The 21272-nt window shown below is 46.4% G+C and overlaps 1 protein-coding gene across 2 annotated transcripts in view; it reads right to left on the bottom strand.

The window, feature by feature from the left end:
- gabrb2a (gamma-aminobutyric acid type A receptor subunit beta2a) overlaps positions 1–21272 on the bottom strand; it is a 28036-nt gene that overhangs the window by 2194 nt on the left and 4570 nt on the right. For both annotated transcript variants that reach the window (XM_030101859.1, XM_030101851.1), the window contains exons 4-8: positions 14502–14722; positions 6597–6679; positions 2955–3092; positions 2556–2708; positions 50–294 (exon numbers count right to left, since the gene is read on the bottom strand). In XM_030101859.1, coding sequence (XP_029957719.1) covers positions 50–294; positions 2556–2708; positions 2955–3092; positions 6597–6679; positions 14502–14722 — 840 coding nt within the window. The remainder of the gene's footprint in view (positions 1–49; positions 295–2555; positions 2709–2954; positions 3093–6596; positions 6680–14501; positions 14723–21272) is intronic.

Genomic DNA, 21272 nt, shown 5'->3' with positions numbered 1-21272 from the left:
GACGGCACAGGTAGCTGTGTGTGGGCGGGGCTTCGCCGGGCGCACGCACCTTGTTGGGGTCGGGCCTCAGCTTCTCATTATTGGCGGTGGCTGCTTTCTCAGCCGCCTTCTTCTGCCGCTGAGGGCCCTGGCCGAAGAAGATGTAGTTGACGAAGGCGTACTCCAGCAGGGCCAGGAAGACAAACACAAAGCAGCCCATCAGGTACATGTCTATAGCCTTCACGTAGGGGATCTTAGGGAGCGTCTCTCGCAAGTGGGTGTTGATGGTGGTCATGGTCAGCACGGTAGTGATTCCTGGAGATCAGTGGAGTCACATGTTTAGAGAGACAGATCCATGAGAGACGCCGTCATCCGCACTGTGGAGGAAAATTCATTTTGGGATAAAAGTTTGGTTAAGGTCTTCAACAAGGTGAACGTCGCACATCTATAAATGATTTCTGGTGCATATCAAAAACAGACAGCTCTTAAACAAGGGTGATCACATACAAGTTTTTTTTTTTTTTGTTAATGGTTCTCTAATTCCTAGACCATGCAGAGAACAGCTCAAATGGAAAAACTCCTCAGTGTGTTCATGTTAAACATACATTCAGCAGAGTAAGAACAAACATTTTACAATTAGTAAAACCAGTGTCGTTGACTTATCACCCCTCTCCACACACACACACACACACACACACAGACACACACACACACATATATAAAGGGTAAATACTGGAGGACAAGAAGAACACATTATATTCTATTATTTACAATTGAATTCATTGATAAATGTGCACAAGTTTATTTCAACCTTGGAACATAACAGAAAAGACAAAAAAAAAAAAAATTGCACAGATTTAAAAAATCTTAATGGGGGAGAGAAAAACTGTGATCCCTCTGAGGCTCCTGGGATTTTTTCTTTTTTTTTTTCTTATTTTTTTGCAAACCCTTAGTGAGATCTCTGACCTGCAGAAACATTGAGACACCCCTCACTCTCATCACGATACAGAAGGAGGAATTTTCACATAAAGCTCCAGGAAGCTTCCAAGTTTTCAACCTCTTGGTCGCTGAAAAAGTCCTATTCTGTCTTTATCATCTCAGAGAAGAAACATCCTCATATGACCCAGTGATCGCTGACACCGCCCCACAAGAGGGTCCCGGACCTCAGGTTGGGAACCAGTCTTTTAAGCTGGAGGTCTTGTTGGTTGTATTAGATCATGGTTCAAACAATAACCTCCACCTCAGGATGAATTATATTGATTTTTTTTTTTGTTTCTGTTTAAAGCTCATTAGCATAATTTATCATGCAGCCGCTTTCAGGGCTGAAATCTCAAAAAACGTTTGAGTGCTGGGCGAGCGACTGAGGGTCTGCTGCAGCCGAACGAGTGAACGCAGGTGCCTCACCCCGCATCAGAACAGCTGAGATCAGGTGTTCATCTTCAAACGATATGAAAATGTCCCGGCGAACAAATGCCTTCATGTACATTGCATTTATCTATAGTAAACAAAAAGCCTGGAAGAATACGGGCCCATATGGACAAAAACCACTGAAAACCTCCCGAGACTCCATGTGACTGTGTGTGTGTGTGTGTGTGTGTGTGTGTGTGTGTTTGTTAGTCAGAGAGTTTTTATCCAACTGGATGCAAAACTAACTGTAGGCTAAATAAAAAGCCACTGTAAACATCTGCTATTAGTCACAGCACGATTCACCTGTTTTTTTGACATACTCGCATTGTGTTTGATACATTAGTCATCTGCCTGCACAATCTGCATTTGGTCAGATTCACACGTATTATAAATAACCCAGCAGCCGGCTTTGTCACTGTGGCACGGAGTCTCGTCTCCCATTGGCTGGCGCCGGCTTCCTGCACATTTCTCAGGACGCCGCGGAGCGGGCGCATCTCTAAATCACGTTACCCTCCCAACGCGCCGTCTGGGGCCCCGACCCGCTTGTGTCCCACCTCGGAAAACAAATGGCGTGTGACAAGAACGACACACATAAAGCTCACAGGCGCTTCCTCTGCAGCCGCCGCCGCCGCCGCCGCGCCCGTCTGACATTGGCGAGAGAAGCATTAAAGTCTAAATGGGGGGGGGGGGGGGCGCGTTTGAGCAAATGTGGCCACGTTTCCTTTCTGCAGTCATTTAGCTGCGATCCGGCCCTGATAAGCCGGGATCTCTGGCCGGGCGAGAGGCTCCGGGAGACAGACAGGCAGAGAGAGAGAGAGAGAGAGAGAGAGAGAGACAGCACGCTTCAAGGTCGAGCTGCAGCGCTCCTCGCTCTGCATGACTCATGCATATAGTCATCTCCGAACAACAGACATTTAGCCAGGCAGCCTATCGCACACCGCTATCGCACACATGCTCAGAGCTAATGAGAAAAAAATAAATAAATAAACGCCGGGATAATAAAGAGTCAAAGCGCCGGGCTCGTTACAGACGGGAGAACGCTCGGATCTGAAGCACGCGGGAACGTGAAGTGCCCGGCGTGTGCTAAACGGCTCCTTTCATGCTCTGTTATCATTTGGCTGTGGGTTAGTTCTCAGGGTCACTACTGTGCAGAGGCGAGGCGATCCTACCCAGGGCCACTCTGGCAGCCGACGCATCGTAGTTGATCCAGAAGGAGACCCAGGAGAGGATGGTAATCAGGATGGAAGGCATGTATGTCTGCAGGATGAAGTAACCAATGTTCCTCTTCAGCTTGAAGCTGAGGGACAGGCGGGGGTAGGCACCTGAAGGAGGCGCAGGGAGACAGGAAGTGGGATAGAAATAGAATTTTGTCAGTGATGCCAACTACATTTTCTGCAATGTGAGGGGGGATACTATCCTACACACACACACACACACACACACACACACATATATATGTATAATTTTTTTCATTTTTCTTCTTCTTCCAGTGATTTTAGCTACAGAAATGTTTGCAACAGTGACTCAGACAAAAGCCGCTGCGAGGGTGTGACTGCTGCGTGGCGTACCTGTGGAGAAGACCACGTTCCTGGAGATGAGCTTGTAGTCCACGATGGAGAACTGCGGCAGCTCTATCCTGTCCACGCCGGACACGGCGCCGTCCCCGCCCCGCCAGTAAAACTCAATGTCGTCGGTGGTGTATCCGTCTGCGGGAGGAGGAAGAGGCGAGAGCGCTCAGAGAAACTCCACCAGCAAGACGACCTATAGCACGGCGTGAGGAGATGAGCGCCGACTCCAGGGGGGAAGCGAGCCACAGTGGAAGAAACCACTCTTAGATCACTACTTTTAGAGACCTGGGTGTATTTAAAGTTCTTGTGTCGGTGTTTTAGTAGCTTATATCCAGTTAAACTGGTTCTTCCTGTTGTTTTATCATTCTGTTTTGATATTCGCTGATGTTGTTGTTGCATTCAAATAGGAAAAAGGTTCCTTCTGACCCCAGGATTTCTCCGTTGGAAAAAAAAAGCACATTTCACTACATTTCATTTTGCTGTTATCTGTTCTTCACTACATTCCCTACATTCTGACGTAGCCCTCAGCTTCGGCGTGCCGCACGATGATTCACGAGTGTGCAGAAAAAAAAAAAGAAAGAAAGAAAATATTTATGATTTGTTTTTTGGGGGAAGGAGGACAACTTTAGCATTTCAAGTCGTGAAATATTTAGTCACTTTTTGCCAACAGTGGGTGAAGCGGAGAAGAAATATTTAAAATTTAAACAGGTGTTGCGATTTTATTTTAAGTGCCACAAGCTGCTGCAAACACACATTCCAGCTGAGCCAGTCAGCCAATTATAATATCCACGACATGAAACTGTGAAAGCATGATCGCACAAAACACAGATTCAGAGGTGTTCAGCAAACCCTCAAATCCTGCGTGCGGGAGAGGCCGAGGACGTTTTATTGGACCGTTAAGTAACCTCCGCACAATGGAGCGGTGGCTACACAGCGATGGATCAAAGTCCCGCAAAAGGTTTGTTTTCATAACCTACTTACATCAATTCATGCCTCCAGGAATTAAACTGGTTTACTTCTCGCAAGAATAGAAAGCAACACCGCCGCGCATGGTCCTTAAAAACCCCCCAAAAAATGTGTATCAATGCGTGACACAACGACCGACAGAAAACCGGTGTTTGCATCTTCTGTCGGTGTGAAACTGACGTTGGGCTTTTCCTGCTGCGGCCGCCGCCGTCTGTCTGTCTGGGAGCGGCCGTCTCCCGCTCCCAGTTCCACTCTGTCTGTCGTCACACTCAAAATAGAGGCAGTGACCTATTCAGATGTGATGAATAATTAAACTCCGAGGCTTTGATTTTAAAAATTAACACAAAAAAAAAAAATTCTTTGTTGCTATGGCGCTGACATTCAAGGTGAAGTTAGTCACGGCGCTCGTGTTGGGTTGTTATTGGTTGGACGGGCGGCGAGCTTCACCCACAGGCCGTTTTCACAGCAGACATTTTGATTTGTCATAGCAGGAGAAGCACAGGTGTTGCTAATAATATCAGGAAGAGCTCTTCCTCTGCATGAACCTGCATCCACAGCGTCAGGACCGTCGAACCGCACGGCCGTCCTTCATCCCGTGATTTGTGGCTGGTTTGTGTGTTTCGTCTGCAGAAACAAGTTGGTATTTTTCTCAGCTTAGTTTTGTTTTGTTTTTTTTTAAAACACCAAACCTGTGGTAATCTCTGCTTTCTGAGTAACATTGTTTTTATGTTTTTGTCTCCTTGAGTTGAATTGAATTGGGTTAAAAACTCAATTCTTGAAACGTTATTCAAATGCAGTAAATGCAGCATCTGTTGCGGCGTTGCAGGGGTTAATACACATTTGGTGCTGGTGAGTACTCGCAGCAGCAGGAAGGGGGCCGTGCAATCCAGTCAAATAAATTACAGAGTGTATTCATGCTAATGAAGAAACGTGCCACCCAACGCAACAGTCAGCCTTTTGCTACAAGAGGAAAAAAAAATGGCTCCAAAAGCGCAGGCCTCACAGTCGACTCTGCGCTCTGTTGGTTCGGTCTTTTCAAAGTATTTGTTGAGCAGAATCTTACTGTTTCATTCTTGCATTTCATGCAGAAATGAATTGAAACGGAGAATCTGAAAACGAACGCAGCTGCAGAGCTCACTGCGGTTGGCGCCGAAGTGTTCGCCAGCTGGTATAGCGAGTTCTCGCTCCATGTCTGCCTCGTCGCCCCGGCGGCCCCGCCGGAGTCTGCATTTCCCCAATTAGAGGCCGAGGAGACGGCGGAGCCGTTCTCATCTGTGCGGCTCGGTTCAGTTCTGGTCAGCCGCGACCGGCCGAGATCGCCGGGGCGCCGAGGCGTCTGCAGGAGACGGGGAGCGCCGCCAGCGAGCAGTTTATGGCCTGTACATGAGCGGCCGGTCAGTTTGTAGCTCCATTCGTTCCGCTCCATTGTCTCTGTAGGTTTTGGAAAACGATGTCGGTGTATTTCATCACCGCGCTCGTCCTCGGCTGTCACAGAGAGTCCCACCAGGACGACACGAGGAGGCGCGGGGGGGGGCGAAGACGCACATCGCCGTGTGTTTGCACTTTCATGTGTGTAACAGATCTTTAGCATTGGCGGGTTTGAAAACGACGATCTCTCTCTCTCTCTCTTTCTCTCTCTCTCTCTCTCTCTCCCGGCCTGTGAGACCGGTGGCCTGAGCCGCTGATGTATCGGGGAATCGGGGGTTTTAAGACTAGTGTCTGTTAAAAATGCATCAAGTTTATCAAGGGAAGTGAGAGTTCGCCGGGCTCATTAGTCTGAATAAAATAGCACGCTCTGGCATGAAGCGATTCCAGCGTTAAAACCGTTGCCAGTTAATCCATATGAGAGCAGATACTGCCTGGTGATCAAAACTGGAGCTGTGTGTGTGTGTGTGTGTGTGCGTGTGTGTGTGTGTGCATTTTGTATCAGGCAGCCTGAGAGAGGAAAGGGAAGGAGAGAAAAAAAAAAGCGCGTATGAGTGATGGAGAGAGAGATAAAAAGGCTGGGAGAAAAAAAAATGGGAAGAATGAGACTGTGCAAAGAAAGGAGATGAGAAACGGAAAAAGAGAGCGATGGCGAGAAAGATGGCGAGCATAATGGGAGAGGGGTGGCGAGAGGCGGGCCTGACCCGCACCGCTTTAAAGCTGCAGGCAATGGCGGGATCAAACCCGGGAAGACTGAGCCCTACACCACATCCCAGCCCCATAATCCATTTCTCCGGGGAGCCAGATAAAAAAAAAAAAAAAAAAAAAACACGGAGAACCTCGTCTTTCTCTCTCATGTTCCTCCACTCTCCCCAACTCCCCCGACTTGAGCGCACTGGATCACGCACGATTGCAAAGTCGGTGTGAAACGGGCTTCTTTGTACTGTACAAACACGGGACGCGGTTTCAGGAGGGAGCCGTCACAGTCAGCACAGCCCTGAAAGACCGGACCCAATCAGGCGCCTCCACGCCTCGGGAAGCCACTGCAGCCCAGGCTGAATTAATTAGGCTGGATGTTATCAGTCACCGAGCCATTAGTGATGTTCCTCTTCTCGATGCGTATCTCTTGATATCTCATCAAGCCTCTCTCAGCATTCTGCATGCCGGCTTATCAAACCCTCCCGCTACCTTAGTGCCGCCGGGCCGGCGCACTGTTTCCGAGCCCGGGTTGTCAGGGACGACGGTACTTACAGCTCTCGATCTCCAGGGTGCAGTTCTGCTCGTCCAGAGGGTAGCGGCGCAGGTCCATCATGCAGGCGGCGGTGGTGGTGATCCTGGACACACAGAGGGAGGAAATGTGAAGATCCATCACGGAGCGGGACGAGGCGGCGGCGGGCAGGCGAGCAGCTCATTTCGTGTGACCTTCAGCGCGAACACGTCGCAGCAGGATGATGACAAACCCGAAGGAGCACCTGGAACCATTCCCCGAGAATAATGGCTCCGAAGGGGAAGGTCTATCAACTGTCAGTGCAAAAAAAACCCCAACGCGTTTCCCAAGACAATTCACAGCAAAAAACTCAAAATAAATACACAGAAACAACAACTACTACTAGGATGTTTTAATAAATAGAAGATGCTACACATGTTTTCTGAAAAAAATGTCTAATTTTTCAGTGTTGCAACCTTTCATCGTTGCACTTTCTGTTTATCATCAACTCCAGATACACAAACCAAAAAAAGTTTCCTCTCAGGCTACAATTTAACTCTACAGCTCAAACTAGTTGAACTTTTTAACTTATTCTGTCTTTTTATGCCACTTTCTTTTTTTTTAAGCATAAATGACGGATGTCTGTTTCAGAATGTCAGTATGAATAAAGATAAAAATAATTAAAAAAACTAATTTTGCTTCTTGTTAATGTAGACATCTGCAAACATGCAAGGATTTTTACAATATTTTATAGATATAAGCTTATTGGTTTGCTGTACCTAAAGCTTTTTTTTTTTTGCAATTGTAACATTTAAATTAAAATAATGATTAAAAAAAATCTAGCAACTACATTTTTAATATTCTTCAAATGATTGTTACGGTATTCCTTTTTGTAGCTATAAATGGATAAAAATCCATTAAATCAATAAATTCACAAAATTTAATCCAATTATTGGATTTTTTTTTCTAATTTAATCATCAAAATGTCCCATTCTCTATATGCATCATTATGGTGTAACTTCACTGACTGAATAATAGATCACATTGACTTTTTACATATATTAATCATAGAAAGAGCACATGACTTATACCACTACAAGCTCTGCACTATTACTTTGGGATATAAGGCAGCTGGATGCTGCGCTGGCTTTATTTTCATCCCACAACAGCAGAGGAAGTTCATCCACTGTTCACGCAACCATACACTGAGGAGCCGGCGCGTCCGATAGGTTCACTCAGAGCGACGCGTTTCCTGTTACACATGACAAGTTGGCCGGAGTTGAGACGGGCTGGCGCCCGGCCTGCCAACCTCCCCCCGGGCCGTCTGAGGGACTGGACACACGATTTCACTGCAGGCACCCAATCGAGCATCCTCTACTGGTAAGAAGAACACCCCCCGCCATCCCCAACACACACACACACACACACACACACACACACACACACACACACACACACACACACACACACACACTGATTGATATAAAATATGATAACATCATGCAACCATTAATAATAATAGCAGCCTGTGGGAGAATTCCCAGTCCGGGCTGAAGCGTTCGTTGTGACTGCGGGTTTCCCGTGTCATGGCCAGTTCTTGTCACCTCATCAATTCAATGCTTTAGTGGATCATTCATTCATTCATTCATTCATTCATTCATTCATTCATTCATTCATTCACACATGACGCTGTGCAGTGAACCTCAGCGACTCAAAACAAGACGGGCCACAAGTTATTTAAGCTAAAATTCTGGCGTAATGTTCATGAACTGTGGAATATTTTCAATTTTTAAAGTCCCTCTTCATAATTCAGCAGAAATTAAGACGCCCTATGAAATGATGATCCTTTTTTTTTTTGCATTATTTTCTACTAATGCACAAACTATATTGTGGTTTTTTTTTACCTGTGCTGAAACTATAAGCCTCTTTGTAAAACAGTTTTAGCAGTTTCTCTTATATTGCATATATACTGCATATTGTAAAATCCCGAAATGAGTTTTAACACACAAATGTCAAAGCAAAAAAAAAAAAAAAAAGGCTTATAAATGAGTTTGCATGTTGTATTTCAGTGTCACGTTTGCGTTGGAAGCAGACTTAAAGCGTAAAAAACTTTTCTGTGTCATTTTAAATCTCTCTCCTGCTCTGCAAATAGAAATAAACTGCTGGAGCAGAGGGACGTGGTGGCAGTGGAAACTAAATCACAATATCTTTCTTTTCTGAACTTCATCTGAATATGCATCTTGAAGAGTGATTTGTCTTTAATTATTAAGAGCAAAAGTTTTTTTTTTTTTTTTTTTTTTGAAATCTCTCAATAGAAGACGTGCAGCTCCCTCGGGCCTCGCCTGGCAAGCTTGGGATTTCATTTTTTTTTTTTTATATATATCAAGATGCAGAGACTCGCAGTCGTTCTCTTCCGCTCTTCGGCTTTCTCTCTGTCTGTCTTTCTCAGTCTATCTGCCTCCTTCTTCTTGCTCTCTGGGCTCTTATGTAAGAGCCAGTTAGCAGGGCCGCGGTGCACTGGGGGATTAACACAGGAGTCTCATTTCTGTCCTAGTTTACCCCGTTTTTTTTTCCGCGGCCGCAACTTGCTGGGCTGTTGCGCTCGGCGGGCAGGCGCTCGTCGCTCACCATCGTCACCATCGCCGCCACGAAATCGTCATGGTGGAGACGCACGGGGTGGGGGGTGGGGGGTGGGGGAAGCAAAATGAGGCCAAAATGGCAGGGGTAAAAATAACGGCCTATTTATAGCCCACCTACATCATCAGCAGAAGTCTCGCAGCTTTTTCGTCTGAGACTCTGCGTCGCCGCTGCACGCCGAGTCTCGGCCCGCACGTCCGCGGCACACACCAACAGTTGATGGAACGCTGATAATAAGCGAGGAGGAGAAAGGATGAGGGCTTCTCTGCAGGATTCCCTCCCCATCTTTGCCTCTCCTCCTCCTCCTCCTCCTCCTCTTCGTCATCTCCACTGCAGCGAGAGTCTGCCGTGGACCTCTGCAGCAGCAGCAGCAGCAGCAGCAGCAGCAGCGATCATGAAGCACAAGCTTGTTTGCTCTTCCTCATCATTGAGGGCCAGCCCCGTCCCCTCATCCCAACCTGCTGGCGAGGAGGCCGGCCTGTAGCAGATCACGCAGATTCCAACACGCTACATTTGCTCTGCGTCGGAGCTAATAGGACACTGAGTTCTCAAAAAGGCTGTATTTTCTTTTTTTCTGTGCCCGTTCACTCACAGTTCAGCCCGGGCTCTCTCTCTCTCTCTCTCTCTCTCTCTCTCTCTGAGTGTGTGTTGTTTGTGTGGACCCCCCCTAAGGCAGCCTGTGCACCTTTATTCCAAATGACCTTGTTTACGGACATAACACAACCGCCACAAATTCCCAGACAGACTCTCATTTCCAGGGTGCATGGCAGCAGAGGGAGGGACACGCAGGGAGATTTTCACAGGTTTGTGCAGCCTTTAATTAAACCCACGTGTTATTACATAGGGCTTCTAACGATAGGTTAAGAAGAAAAAAAAAAAGAAAAGAAAAAGAAAGATCATCCCTTCTGAAGTTAAATAAGATGGAGAGGCTTCCTCCATTTTGGATAGAGAGCCCGTGTTGAGCTGAAGACATGCACGGAGGATTGTCTCTCTCTGCTCAGACATTGTTGCCAGATTTGAAAATAAAATGTCTGCAGTCACTAACAGAAAAGGCTCCTATGTGTGCCACGACTCGTCCAATCAAACGAGAGGCTTCTTCGTTTCAGAATAAAGGCTTTATCCAAAAAAAAAAAAAAAAAAACCCCACACAGCTCAGAAAACCGTCCTGCCTGCTCGGTGACTCGGGGAAGAAGACGGGTAACTTTGAAGGTGATCCCACAGCTGGATCGACGGAGGAGAAGCGGAGGCAGCAGCAGCTTCCTCCTCCTCCTCCTCCTCCTCCTCCTCCTCCTCCTGGCCGTAGAATCCATCTGCTGAGCTGCAGAGAGCAGCAACGTCAGGCTGCACCGCAGACGGATACGGACTGACAAAAACGGAGCTCCAATATTCACAGCGAGAGGAGGAGGAGGAGGAGGAGGAGGAGGAGGAGGAGGGGGGGGGGGGGGGGGGGGTTCTAATAATTTCTCCATTTTGAATGAAGTCTGACCTTCACTTCTTTTACTTTTTGGCTCTCTGTACATTTCTCTGTCTCCTCTTCTGTTTCTGTTTTTCGTTCTTCTTCCTGCTGAGAATTTCTGTTTTCCTGCATGCGTGTGTGTGTGTGTTTGTGTGTGTCAGCCTGGGCGGTATCTGCGTTACTGGCTGAGCCTTTTCGGGGGCCGGGTAATTAGATCAGACCGCCGCTCCCGGAGAGTCAAACCCGGCTCTGAAGCGACAGTTGGGAGCGCCGTTGTAATTTTCTTGCTCCTCCTGGTAATTGAAGGCTGGGATTTGGCAGGAATCGCGACGCGCTGTATATCCAGAGAATGAGGAGTAAACAACACCCTCGCCCTTCCTCCTCCACGCGCACACACCCAAAAATAACAATCGCCCACTCACACTCAGCCTCCCACACACACACACACACACACACACACAGATCCTGCACTCACACGCGTTTAAAGCCTCCTGCAAACTAAACAACAGGCTAATCTACTGGCGCTCCCCTGGTACAGTGTTAGCTAATTTCAGTTAGTTCAGCACAAATCCACGCTCACCTTCGAGGCCGGTAATATGTTTACTTTTGCCGCTCATTATTCAAGGATTTGGCGAGACAACAAGATATTGCATGACGTGACTGATTTAAGCAAAAGTAAACCGGTAATTTAAACGTTTTACTGTCAAATTGATTCTGTGTAACTTATTTTCACCAAAATAGATGGAATTCATTAGAGTTTTTATATATGTCTTACTCAAGCACTTTCAAAACTTCAAAAATGCATCGCAGTGTTCAAAGCAGGAGTCTTCTCGTCTGACCTGGCCCCACATGCACACCACAGTGTGTTTCAATACTCATTCTATTCATTTTTCTCTCATACAAACACAATGCGTTCAGCTTTATGAATTAAATTGTTTCAGGTGTGAAGTTGTTAATGTGCGTATCTGTGTTTGATTTGCTTTACATGATATGATGCGTGTGTTTTGCGTGCAGCAGTGGTCAGCACTCTTATCTCTTTAGTTTTAAGTCTGTGTCTTGAAAACCAGGCCAGGTCTTTCATGTGGAGTTTGCATGTTAGTCCACCAGCTAAACTACATTAAATAACATCAAATCCAATTTTGCCTTCAAGAAACAGGTCAAAAAAGCTGAAGCCAGCCAGGGTCAACGCCGAGCAAGGGGTCGAAATATTCCCCTTCCCGCTGGCGATCCGCACGCAGACAACAGAAGACGTTGCGCGGGCAGATTACGAGCCAGACGTAAACTAAGGCGCTCTGACAGCGTGTATGTTCACATACATCCAGCGAGGCCTGGGAAGGCTCGGCGTCTCCTCTCAGCTCGCCGTCTCCCGCACGTCCACTAAAGCCCTGCTGTTGCGACCAGCCGGCCCGTCTCTACAGGTATGTGTCAGCGCGCTCACAGCGCACGGGCATCTGGCCGAGGCTGACTCTGACAGCAGCTTGTGTCTGCACTTGCTAGCATCAAACGAAACCTGGACCAAACCCACGGACCAAATAACGGAGCAGCCGGAGGAGGAGGAGGGGGGGGAGGGGGCGGCGGCGCCGACAAGGACGGCGCACGTGAGGCAACGACCCCGTCTCTGCGGCGCACGCACACCTGGGGTTTTTTTTACACTTTCGGCAACTCCGCAAAAGCCTCCGCTGCTTTTTTGATTCTTAGGCATAAATATGTGTTCGGCTCACATAACTGAGTCAGAGCGATATAAATTACATTTGTCGGCTGTTGAAACAAAATATAGCAATGAATAATCTGGTGCAGTGCAGATACTTAATTTTTTAAGCAGTCTTTGCGCAAGAAGGGCATCTCAGTCTAGAGAGAGAGAGCGAGAGAGAGAGAGAGAGAGAGAGAGAGACTGAACACTGCAACATCTTGAATTAGCAACAATAACCTCAGCTTTTCAACACACACAGGAAAAGGGGGTGACGAATCAGAGGAGGCAGCGGCGCAGTGACGGACGGGTGGCGCCTGTGCAGGCGAATGCGCAGCATCAGTGCAAATACGGATCCAGTGTTTGTATTGAACTGCTACATTATTGATTATGACTTATCAAATATGGATGGCGGCAGCCTCAGAGGAATCGCAGTCCAGCGCCACAAAGAGATGTTGTATGGATGGGCTGAGGCCTTCGAGGCTCAGTCCGACTGGCTGCGCCGTCCCGTTTTATTATTGATCCCGACCAATAATCAATAATTGAAATTGATTATCTTCCGGGGATATACAAAAAAGACACACTTACGGAGGCATGCGGGACCTCCTACACACATCTGGAAGAGGATGATTCTGCCACACACTCATCACTGCCTTCAGTTAGAAACACACACTTCTTACCGAGACTCAAGACATGGCAGGACGCCTCTGAAGAAGAAATGTGGAGTCAGACAAACAGAATAGCTGTGAGTGAGTCAGCACTGTCGTCACATTACCTAGTCTGTGACCCTTCTGAGGCAAACTAATCCTCCAAGGTAAACACATTTCTAGGATATCAACGACGACATCTTTTGAAAAGATTAAAAAAAAACAAAAAAAAAAAAAAAAAAGACAATCTGTCACTTTTTTTTTCTGTGTGTGCAAAAATTTCATCAGGAAAATCTGTCAGCATACTTTAAAGGGGTACTTGACGTCTTCCACACTATGGAAGAACAAGGAGACGTCGAAGTAGTTTTATATCGCACATTAGCCTTATACTCACTAAGAAAAAGTGAAGATAAATAACAGGTATCATTTTCACAATTTAGCATATTTACCTTTATCAATATAGAATATGAGATGTGAGTTTGAAGTCACACAAAACACAACGAAAAGTTTCATCCACCTCTTTCCTCTTGCTTGTCTGTTTCTCCACATCTTTGACTTTGGGACGGATCACATTCCAGCTGTTTGCTCAGAGCTCTTTCTAGTGGTGAATGTAAGTACACACATCCAGAAAAGAGACCGTTTCCAGCACATCGTGCTCAAGTGAACGTGGTCTGATGCATGAAAAACTCTATTTTGCTGTGCATGTGTCATCGTAGTGTTATTCTTATTTAATCACCTGCAAGACATAAAAAGCCAAAAGCAACCTGGTTCTGTATGCATTACGGTGTGAGTTTTTCTGTGATGACTGGAAACCAGGACCGCACACGTTGTTTAGTGCTTACTCTCTCCTCATAGAAACATAGGAGGCCTTTCTGTGCAGTCTGCATGTTCTCCCTGCGCATGAGCAGATGTTAGATAGTGATGGATGTAGGTAATTGTCTCTTTGTGTTTGACGAGCACTGAAGGCCCCTGCATGTAAGCACATGGAATAAAATAATAATCAGCTGTTGGAGTTGATATATCCTCACTTCTCATGTAAACTACTAAATGTACTAAATGTATTCTTTTTATTTTTAATCTCAATAAACGTCTGTAAACTGCTCTGGTTTTCCATTATTTCGTCTTAATAAATCTTTATTTTCAGGCCTTGGCGTATCACTTCCTTCTAACCTCATTTTGCTGGAGGTTTGACTAAACTGGAGGTTTGCTGTCACATTTCTTCCCTCCGGTTTTTAGGGAACGCCGTCGTGTTCACATAAGTTAGCAGCTAATTTGTTCAGTACAGTGTTCATGTTGCTCTTCAGAGCGGCTGTCTGAACTCACAAAAAGAGACGCCAAGCGCCGAGATGTGTCACGCCGAGCACAAAATGAAGTGTCGCAAAAAGTTTTAATTCTCCTCAGACTTCATTAAAGAAGGCACAGTCGGATACAGGCGGCCCGATACAATCACATTACTGCATTATGCACCCTGATCAATCCTCTAATTATGACCGGATCAGAAGGGCGGCGGTAAAAGGCTTACCTGAGTCCGTACAGCACGGTCCCGTCCGGGTGGAGGCGGATCATCCTGTTTTTGACCGTGACGCCGTGAACGAAGGACTTCTTGTCGTTGAGGAAGTAGGTGTCGGGGACCCACAGCTGGTCGGCCACCCGGTTATCCAGAGTCAGGTTGTAGGCGATCTCGGAGTAGGACAGGCGCTTGTCCCGCCACGCTTGCTGGAAGTACATGGTCAAGGTGTAGTCCTGCAGGGCAGAGGAAGGAGGGAGCGCTGTTATTCTTCACTCTGTTGTGTCGGCTGCTTATAGCACACGTCGCTCATATTCTGAACATGTGTCTGTCGTATGGACTCTGCACGGTGAGAAGGTCGGCCAAAAAGGTCGTCTGCGGCCGGTACTCAGAGCCATGATGGCAGGGGTTAATATTCAACTATCTCCACTTAATTTGATGACTATAACCAGAGGGGAGCTTTCTCAGCTGGCTGACTATTGTCCCTCGCTAAAAATATCTGCTTTCACTTGAGCGAACCAAGCCACTTTCTGCTCTGCGGAGACGATACTCGCTCTAATGCAGAACGCCAGTAGATCTCTGCAGCTGGGGCTTCCTCCCTGTCTCTTTCGCTGTCTGGTTTTTGCATAATAAACAAGCAGACCCACCGAGGTTCAGGAGAGTCTTCCAGATTTAACCTTAGCGGGGAGGTGGGGGTGGGTTTGGAGCCGTATACTGTCGTTTGTTTTCACACATGCTCAGAGACGTGGCGGCAAACTGTACCTCCTCCTCTCATTCTCTGTGTCTTTTCTCCACTTCTCACTCTTAACAAAAGACTCACACCCACACAGCCACAGTAACACGGCACTGCAGTCGGATCTGCTTGGTTACAGTGTATTGCAGCGCAATCAGCGAGTGGGAAAACAAATTTCAAAAATACGGCCTGTGAAACAAGGCCCTTGAGCTTTTACTCCAAGCAGCCATCATCATTAGTTATCACTATGTTTCTCTGTTTCCGGCCCCCTCCTTTCTTTCTTGTTTTTCCTCATCATTACACATTGGCGTGACACTGCAAAGCAATAGCCACTTTTACTGCAAAACTCTTATCTTTTCTTTGCATGCAGTGAATGAGAACAAAACATTGCGTAAAAAGGGCATCATCTAAAAATACATGAGCTGCTGCCATGTTGATTTTTTTCAAGAATGAAGAGTCAAGCGAGGACAGCTGCATTCTTATCCCCTTTTTTTTTTTACAAGAGTTCCCAGTGAACCCTCCCCCTGCACTCGCTCCCTCTCTGTCTCATTATCAGCCTGTCGATTGGATATCTCTATCGCCTCTGGGATTGTTCGCTGCCGCCTGCTGCAGGCTCGGCGCACATCCGGCGCTGCATCGCTGTCTTCAGCACCGTCCTTCGCCATATTGACGGAGCACAGAAAAACAAAGGGGCGAGCAGCGCATGAAGAAATCCCTCCGTCTCAGACAAAATTTGCAAAATGCAGAAAGTGAGTGTTCGTTTCCATAACTCTTAATTTGAATGTTGCTCAACTGGTCATTTACATTGTGAGGAAAAAAGAGAGGAAAATCCCCACTGCCAGTGCAAGGTGACTTCAAATATTCAAGGAACCTTTCAATACCCAAAGGTAAATCATTCGCAGTAATAAAACAGAGGGGGGATCTGCAGGTTCTCACATTAATTGAATATTAAAGCAGTCAGGAGATTAAATTTCTTTTAGTCTGGTGAATTGATTAAACGACTGATGACTTTCACACGAGCAAAATTCTAAAACAAGCTGCGAGCCGTGTCCAAAACGATCCTCTCAATGCTCCCAGAGCATCAATTCACTGTGCAGGAAAGTCGGATTTAGAATCATGGTAAATCACTCACACTCATCTCTGTCCTCAAGCTTTTTGCATCCATGTATGTGTGTGTGGATCTGACTGTTTTCTCCTGATGTTTTCAGTTTAAAATGATTTAAACGTGTTAAACGAACTGTAAATATAAAAACACCAACAGGGATTATCATGTCCTCTTGCAGCACGGTGTGGCGAGGCGAGCGTCTCTCAGTGCAACCCCGCACTAAACACTCATCAGCTCGCATTGGCGATATGCCCTCATTTCACTGGTATGGCTTCTGCATATGCGCCGTGCCTCATTGTGTACGTCGGAGGGTTTAACGGTACAGATATGCACAGGGAACACCTGGGTCTGCACGCTGCCTCCTGGCTGTGCTGCAGAATGGCACCATCATTACGGCTTCACAGATGGCCCCGTTTACCTTGGACTGGACATCGCTCCAGCTCCGAGAGCCACGCAGAATACAGCTACCTCCTCCTTTTCGAAGGAAAACAAATGTATAAAGTAGACAATGTAAATCCGACACTGATATGTGACTGAGATTAAATTACTGTGAAGGTTCCTGTGAGCAACTCCAGCTGAGTCTCGCGGTCCTCACAGGGAGGGAGCAGGTGAGGTGGATTCTGCTGCATTCAGCATCCAAAAATAAATGTCGGGGCGGGCTGCAAGAAAAACTGCGAGTCAGAACGTCCCATGCTGGAGCGCCGGTCTCCAGAGCGACCTTCAGTCTCCTTGTCACAAGCGCTTCTCAGAAACTCCATTAACATCACACAGACGGCCCAGTGAGCATCAGTGAGGGAGACATCTTGTGGAGAACACCAACATTAAAAAAAAAAAAAAAAAAAAAAAAAGGCCTGACAGGACTGAATACATAAATGAAAGATAGAAAAGAGGCTCGGCGAACTTAAAAAAAACACGGCGGCCGCGTGCACAGTGACAGTGTCTCGCTGCAGATCGGTTTCTGGGCTAACAAAGCCCCATTAAGAGCCTGACAGAGTGACGCCGAGCACATTTGTGTTCGCCCTGTGAAATCTGTCGGCCCATGGTTGTAACAAGTCCTCCATGATAAATAGATCCACTGTCACGAGTGACACAGGACAGAGCTGCACACTGCTGGCTTTGTAAACGCTGAATCGAGAAGAGCTGACATTACTACTTATAAAGCACATTTATCCTTTTATGTTCATGAACCGACTTCACCAGCGCTCACTTTCATGTTTGTTTCATTACAGATGTAAAATAAAAACAATTTTAAAAGTTAATTTGTTTTCAGGGGTCGCCACAGCAAGTCGGTGCGTCTTGCACCATATAGTTCTTGCTCTGGATGCTCTGGTTGCCACAGTCAGGATTCAAACCGGGGTCCCAGAAACTCAAGGTCAAGAGTTAATCACTGATGTGTGTGATGATCACTGTTTAATCAGCCAATTCCGACACATCATTACTTTCTTTGAGAAAATTGTAATTCTTTACTGATCTGTATGGACCTGGACAAGAAATAGAAATTGAAAACTGTTGCTTGTAATTCATGTTCTGTCAAAAAAAGGTGTTTGCTTTTTCTTCCTCTGCATGTAAACAGATTCCATTTTCAAAAATGGTTTGCATTAAGTGATTGTGCTGGATGAGCAGTGAGTTAGTAGTTACCGAAAGCCTCGGCCTCTGTTTACTATTTAATGTGTAATTTCTCATCTCGGACTGAGGTCAAACTGGAACAGGAGTATCTAACATTGACTTCAATTTTTCAATGATGCTCATAATTTGCCCGCTGGGGACAGAGGACACAACACAGCACTGAATGCCAAAACTGGGCAGCAAACAGCAACGATGCTCAGCTGATAGATCAGCGATGGCTCGCTCTCTGCCTTATTGCTGACAGAAAATCATTAGCATGAAAGTCATAGTGAGGGTGGGGTTGAGTAAACACGCAGGCTGCAGCGTCCCTGTAGTGTGAGAAACTCTGAAGCCTGAATTTATAACCACACGGTTTCTCATTTCACTGATCCAGCCCCACTGAGCTCGGGAAATTGGGCTGTGTGGTTAAAACAGATGCATCAAGTTTGGGCAGTGAGGAGCCTTGCCTGCACACGCCTCAGCCCCTCATCTGTCCGCTCCCCACCTACAAGCCCAGTTTGTTCATTTGATGTGTTCTCTGTGTTTAAGCACAGGCTTCAGATTAAATATTAAGGGGTCGGGGAGGGAGCCGGGGCATCCTGAGTGAGCTGTCGGCCATGCGCGTCCGGAGGGAGGTGGCAGCACGGACGCCTTTACCACTCCCTTTCAAATGGGTCATTTTTCAGCTACTTAGCCTCGCTGAGAGAAAACGCCTGACAGAATCATTAAGGGAGTCGTCAACACGTTAAAGGCCTTTAATGGAGCTGGCCGACTCACGCCCGCTTTAAGGACGGGCTGATTTTTGTTTCCCACACTGACCACCATAAAGAAGATTGCAAACCATTTACACTTGCTGTAACTTTGCTCTTGATGTGGGACTTTGCAGGGAGGAGCGTTGATAAGCACTCCACAAACTAAACAAGGAAAAGTGAAAATCCTCATGTAATTATTTAAATTGTCTGAAATGTTAAGTTGCATATAACAGAATTCACAAGAGTCAAAAGGGCTTTTTTCCCATTCTCTCGCACAAGAGACCATATTTTGTAACTTTTGCATCTCTTTTTGTTTTCTTCTAAGTTAACATCATGATATACCTATTCGTCTGAGGGTTAAAACTGTTTCAGTGAGTGTTCTTTAAAGGGTTAATGGGAAAACAATACAACATTATTAAAAATTTGTAAACCTCAAATCCTTTCTTTGCAGGATTTTACTCTCAGCAGTGGATCAATTGTGGTTTTATTGAAAGTGGTCTTTGTGGCGTCTTTTTATCTTCAGTTTAATAAAGCGCCAGGAACCAAATATTAAGCGCAGAGCCCAGCATGCGTGTAAGGAAGCTGCGGGATTAAGTGTTGTTCTCGTGCTGTAATTATACCGCTGACCATATTAATCTGTTACTCAGTGCGTCCACTCAGCATAACTAATGACATTGTTCTGGACAACCTGCATCCTCCTCTTAAGCTTTCCACAAAGCTCAGCCGGGCAAACAGAGAGGGCAGAATCAAAGCTGCAATGGATGAGCGAGAGGGCAAATTATTTCTTGTCTTTAAATATTCAAAAAAAAATGAAAATTTATGTGTGTGTGTGTGTTGCATTTTTTGTTTATAACATAATTAAAAGCTTGGAGAGATAGACCTTGTCAAATGATGATTCCACAGTCGGATGTAATTGTAGTGAGTGGCTGCAAAGTCGTGCAAACATCTGCAGGATCAAACACGTGCTGCTTTTTTCCTTTCTTCACTTCCATGAAGAAATTCCTGTTGTATAAAACTGAGTTGGATGCTGTTTTCCGCTGTTGTCTGCCATTTCATACTCGATGCCAAGCAGCTGAGTGGTGCACCAAGCAAACATGAAGCACAGCAGCGCTGCAGATGCACAAGAACGTTCAGAGAAATTTTAGGCAGCGTCAACAAATTTCAGCAAAGGTCATAAACTAACAGACACTGAGGATCTTTTCAAAAAAAAAAAAAAAAAATCCCCAGGAAAAAAACGAGGCCTTATTTGTTTTTCCTTGACTTCCTTAGATTCACAAAAAAAAAAAAAAGAAAAAACGATGGCTGTGTTGTCATGGCAACACTGTGTAAAAATAACACAAGCTTATTTTCCACGAGCTGAAAATAAAATGGAACAGGATCAGTTTGGACAAACAAGATCAAAATGGTTGCTAATTCACAGACACAAGAAGCAGTGTTTCTCTGAGAGGATGCACGGTCAATGCCAAGCCTGATGTGTCTCCTCACCCCCCCACCCACACACACACACACACACACGCACGCACGCAACCCCCCCTCCAGCCCCCGGTCACCGGCCCCAATTATCAGCCGGCCGGATCCCTTCACTCACATAAAGAAACCAGTGCTTGTCGGGATAATGATCTCAATAAAGGGAACGCTCACGCCCCACTAATTCCTCCATCCCAAAAGTCACCACAGCTGGTTTGTTTAAATCTTTTAATTCACAGCCAGCTAATTAACATTCAGAGAAGAGTATTATAGTACAGGCAGCGCCTCTTAACAACCACCAACCTCAGGTATTTTACATGTAATTACCAAGCAGGGGAAGAAGAAGAAAAGACCAGGAGTGAAAATATTCATTTGCGTTCTCCCTCGCTCCCGCCTCGCAGTGCACACTGTGGCCGTGCACAACATATGGATCGCACGCCGAAGACATTATTATGCAGCGCCGATGCATTGCTGAGACAACAGGCTGGACTTGTATTTAATCAGCTGCACCGGCTGTGTGCAAGAACGCTTTTAGATGCACCGTAACCGGGGTTCGGTTCCCGGATCCGCGATTTCAGCGAAAACAAACAGCGTCATGCAAATGGAAGTTGGGCTGCTAAGTGAGGGAGATGAGTGATGGAGCGAGATGTCGGCACTCAGCAGACAGACAGACAGATAAACAGTGGAGTGGGGGGGGGGGGTCTCTGCCATGAGATCATATCTGTGCCATATTCTGCACTAACCCCAGTGAGTCAGCACAGCCCACCCAGCGAGGATGTGTGGTCACACCTCGGACTCGGAGGACACTTCTCCTCTCAAAATAGCACATTTGTAATGTCATGCAGCTTCCACCGCGCTGACTGACCTGCACAATCTCACCGCCCAACAACATGGCTGACCTTTGAGCCTCATCGGGCCGGCACGGAGGATCACACAGAAAAACACACACACACACACACACACGAAAAAAAGAGAAAGGCTCCAGCCTGGTAACGTCCACATGTGACCCGGCCAGCTGCATGAGCATTAGACAGAGAAGAAGAAGAACTACACGTCCCACTGTGTACACAAACGCCACTTTAACAGCCGTCGTGCCCTTCATGTGAGCACAGAACAAAAATGCC

The sequence above is a fragment of the Salarias fasciatus genome, chromosome 2, assembly GCF_902148845.1.
Source record: "Salarias fasciatus chromosome 2, fSalaFa1.1, whole genome shotgun sequence".
Classification (NCBI taxonomy): Eukaryota; Metazoa; Chordata; class Actinopteri; order Blenniiformes; family Blenniidae; genus Salarias; species Salarias fasciatus.
Note: the sequence above shows the minus strand (reverse complement) of the source record. Positions and strands in the feature narration are given on the sequence as shown.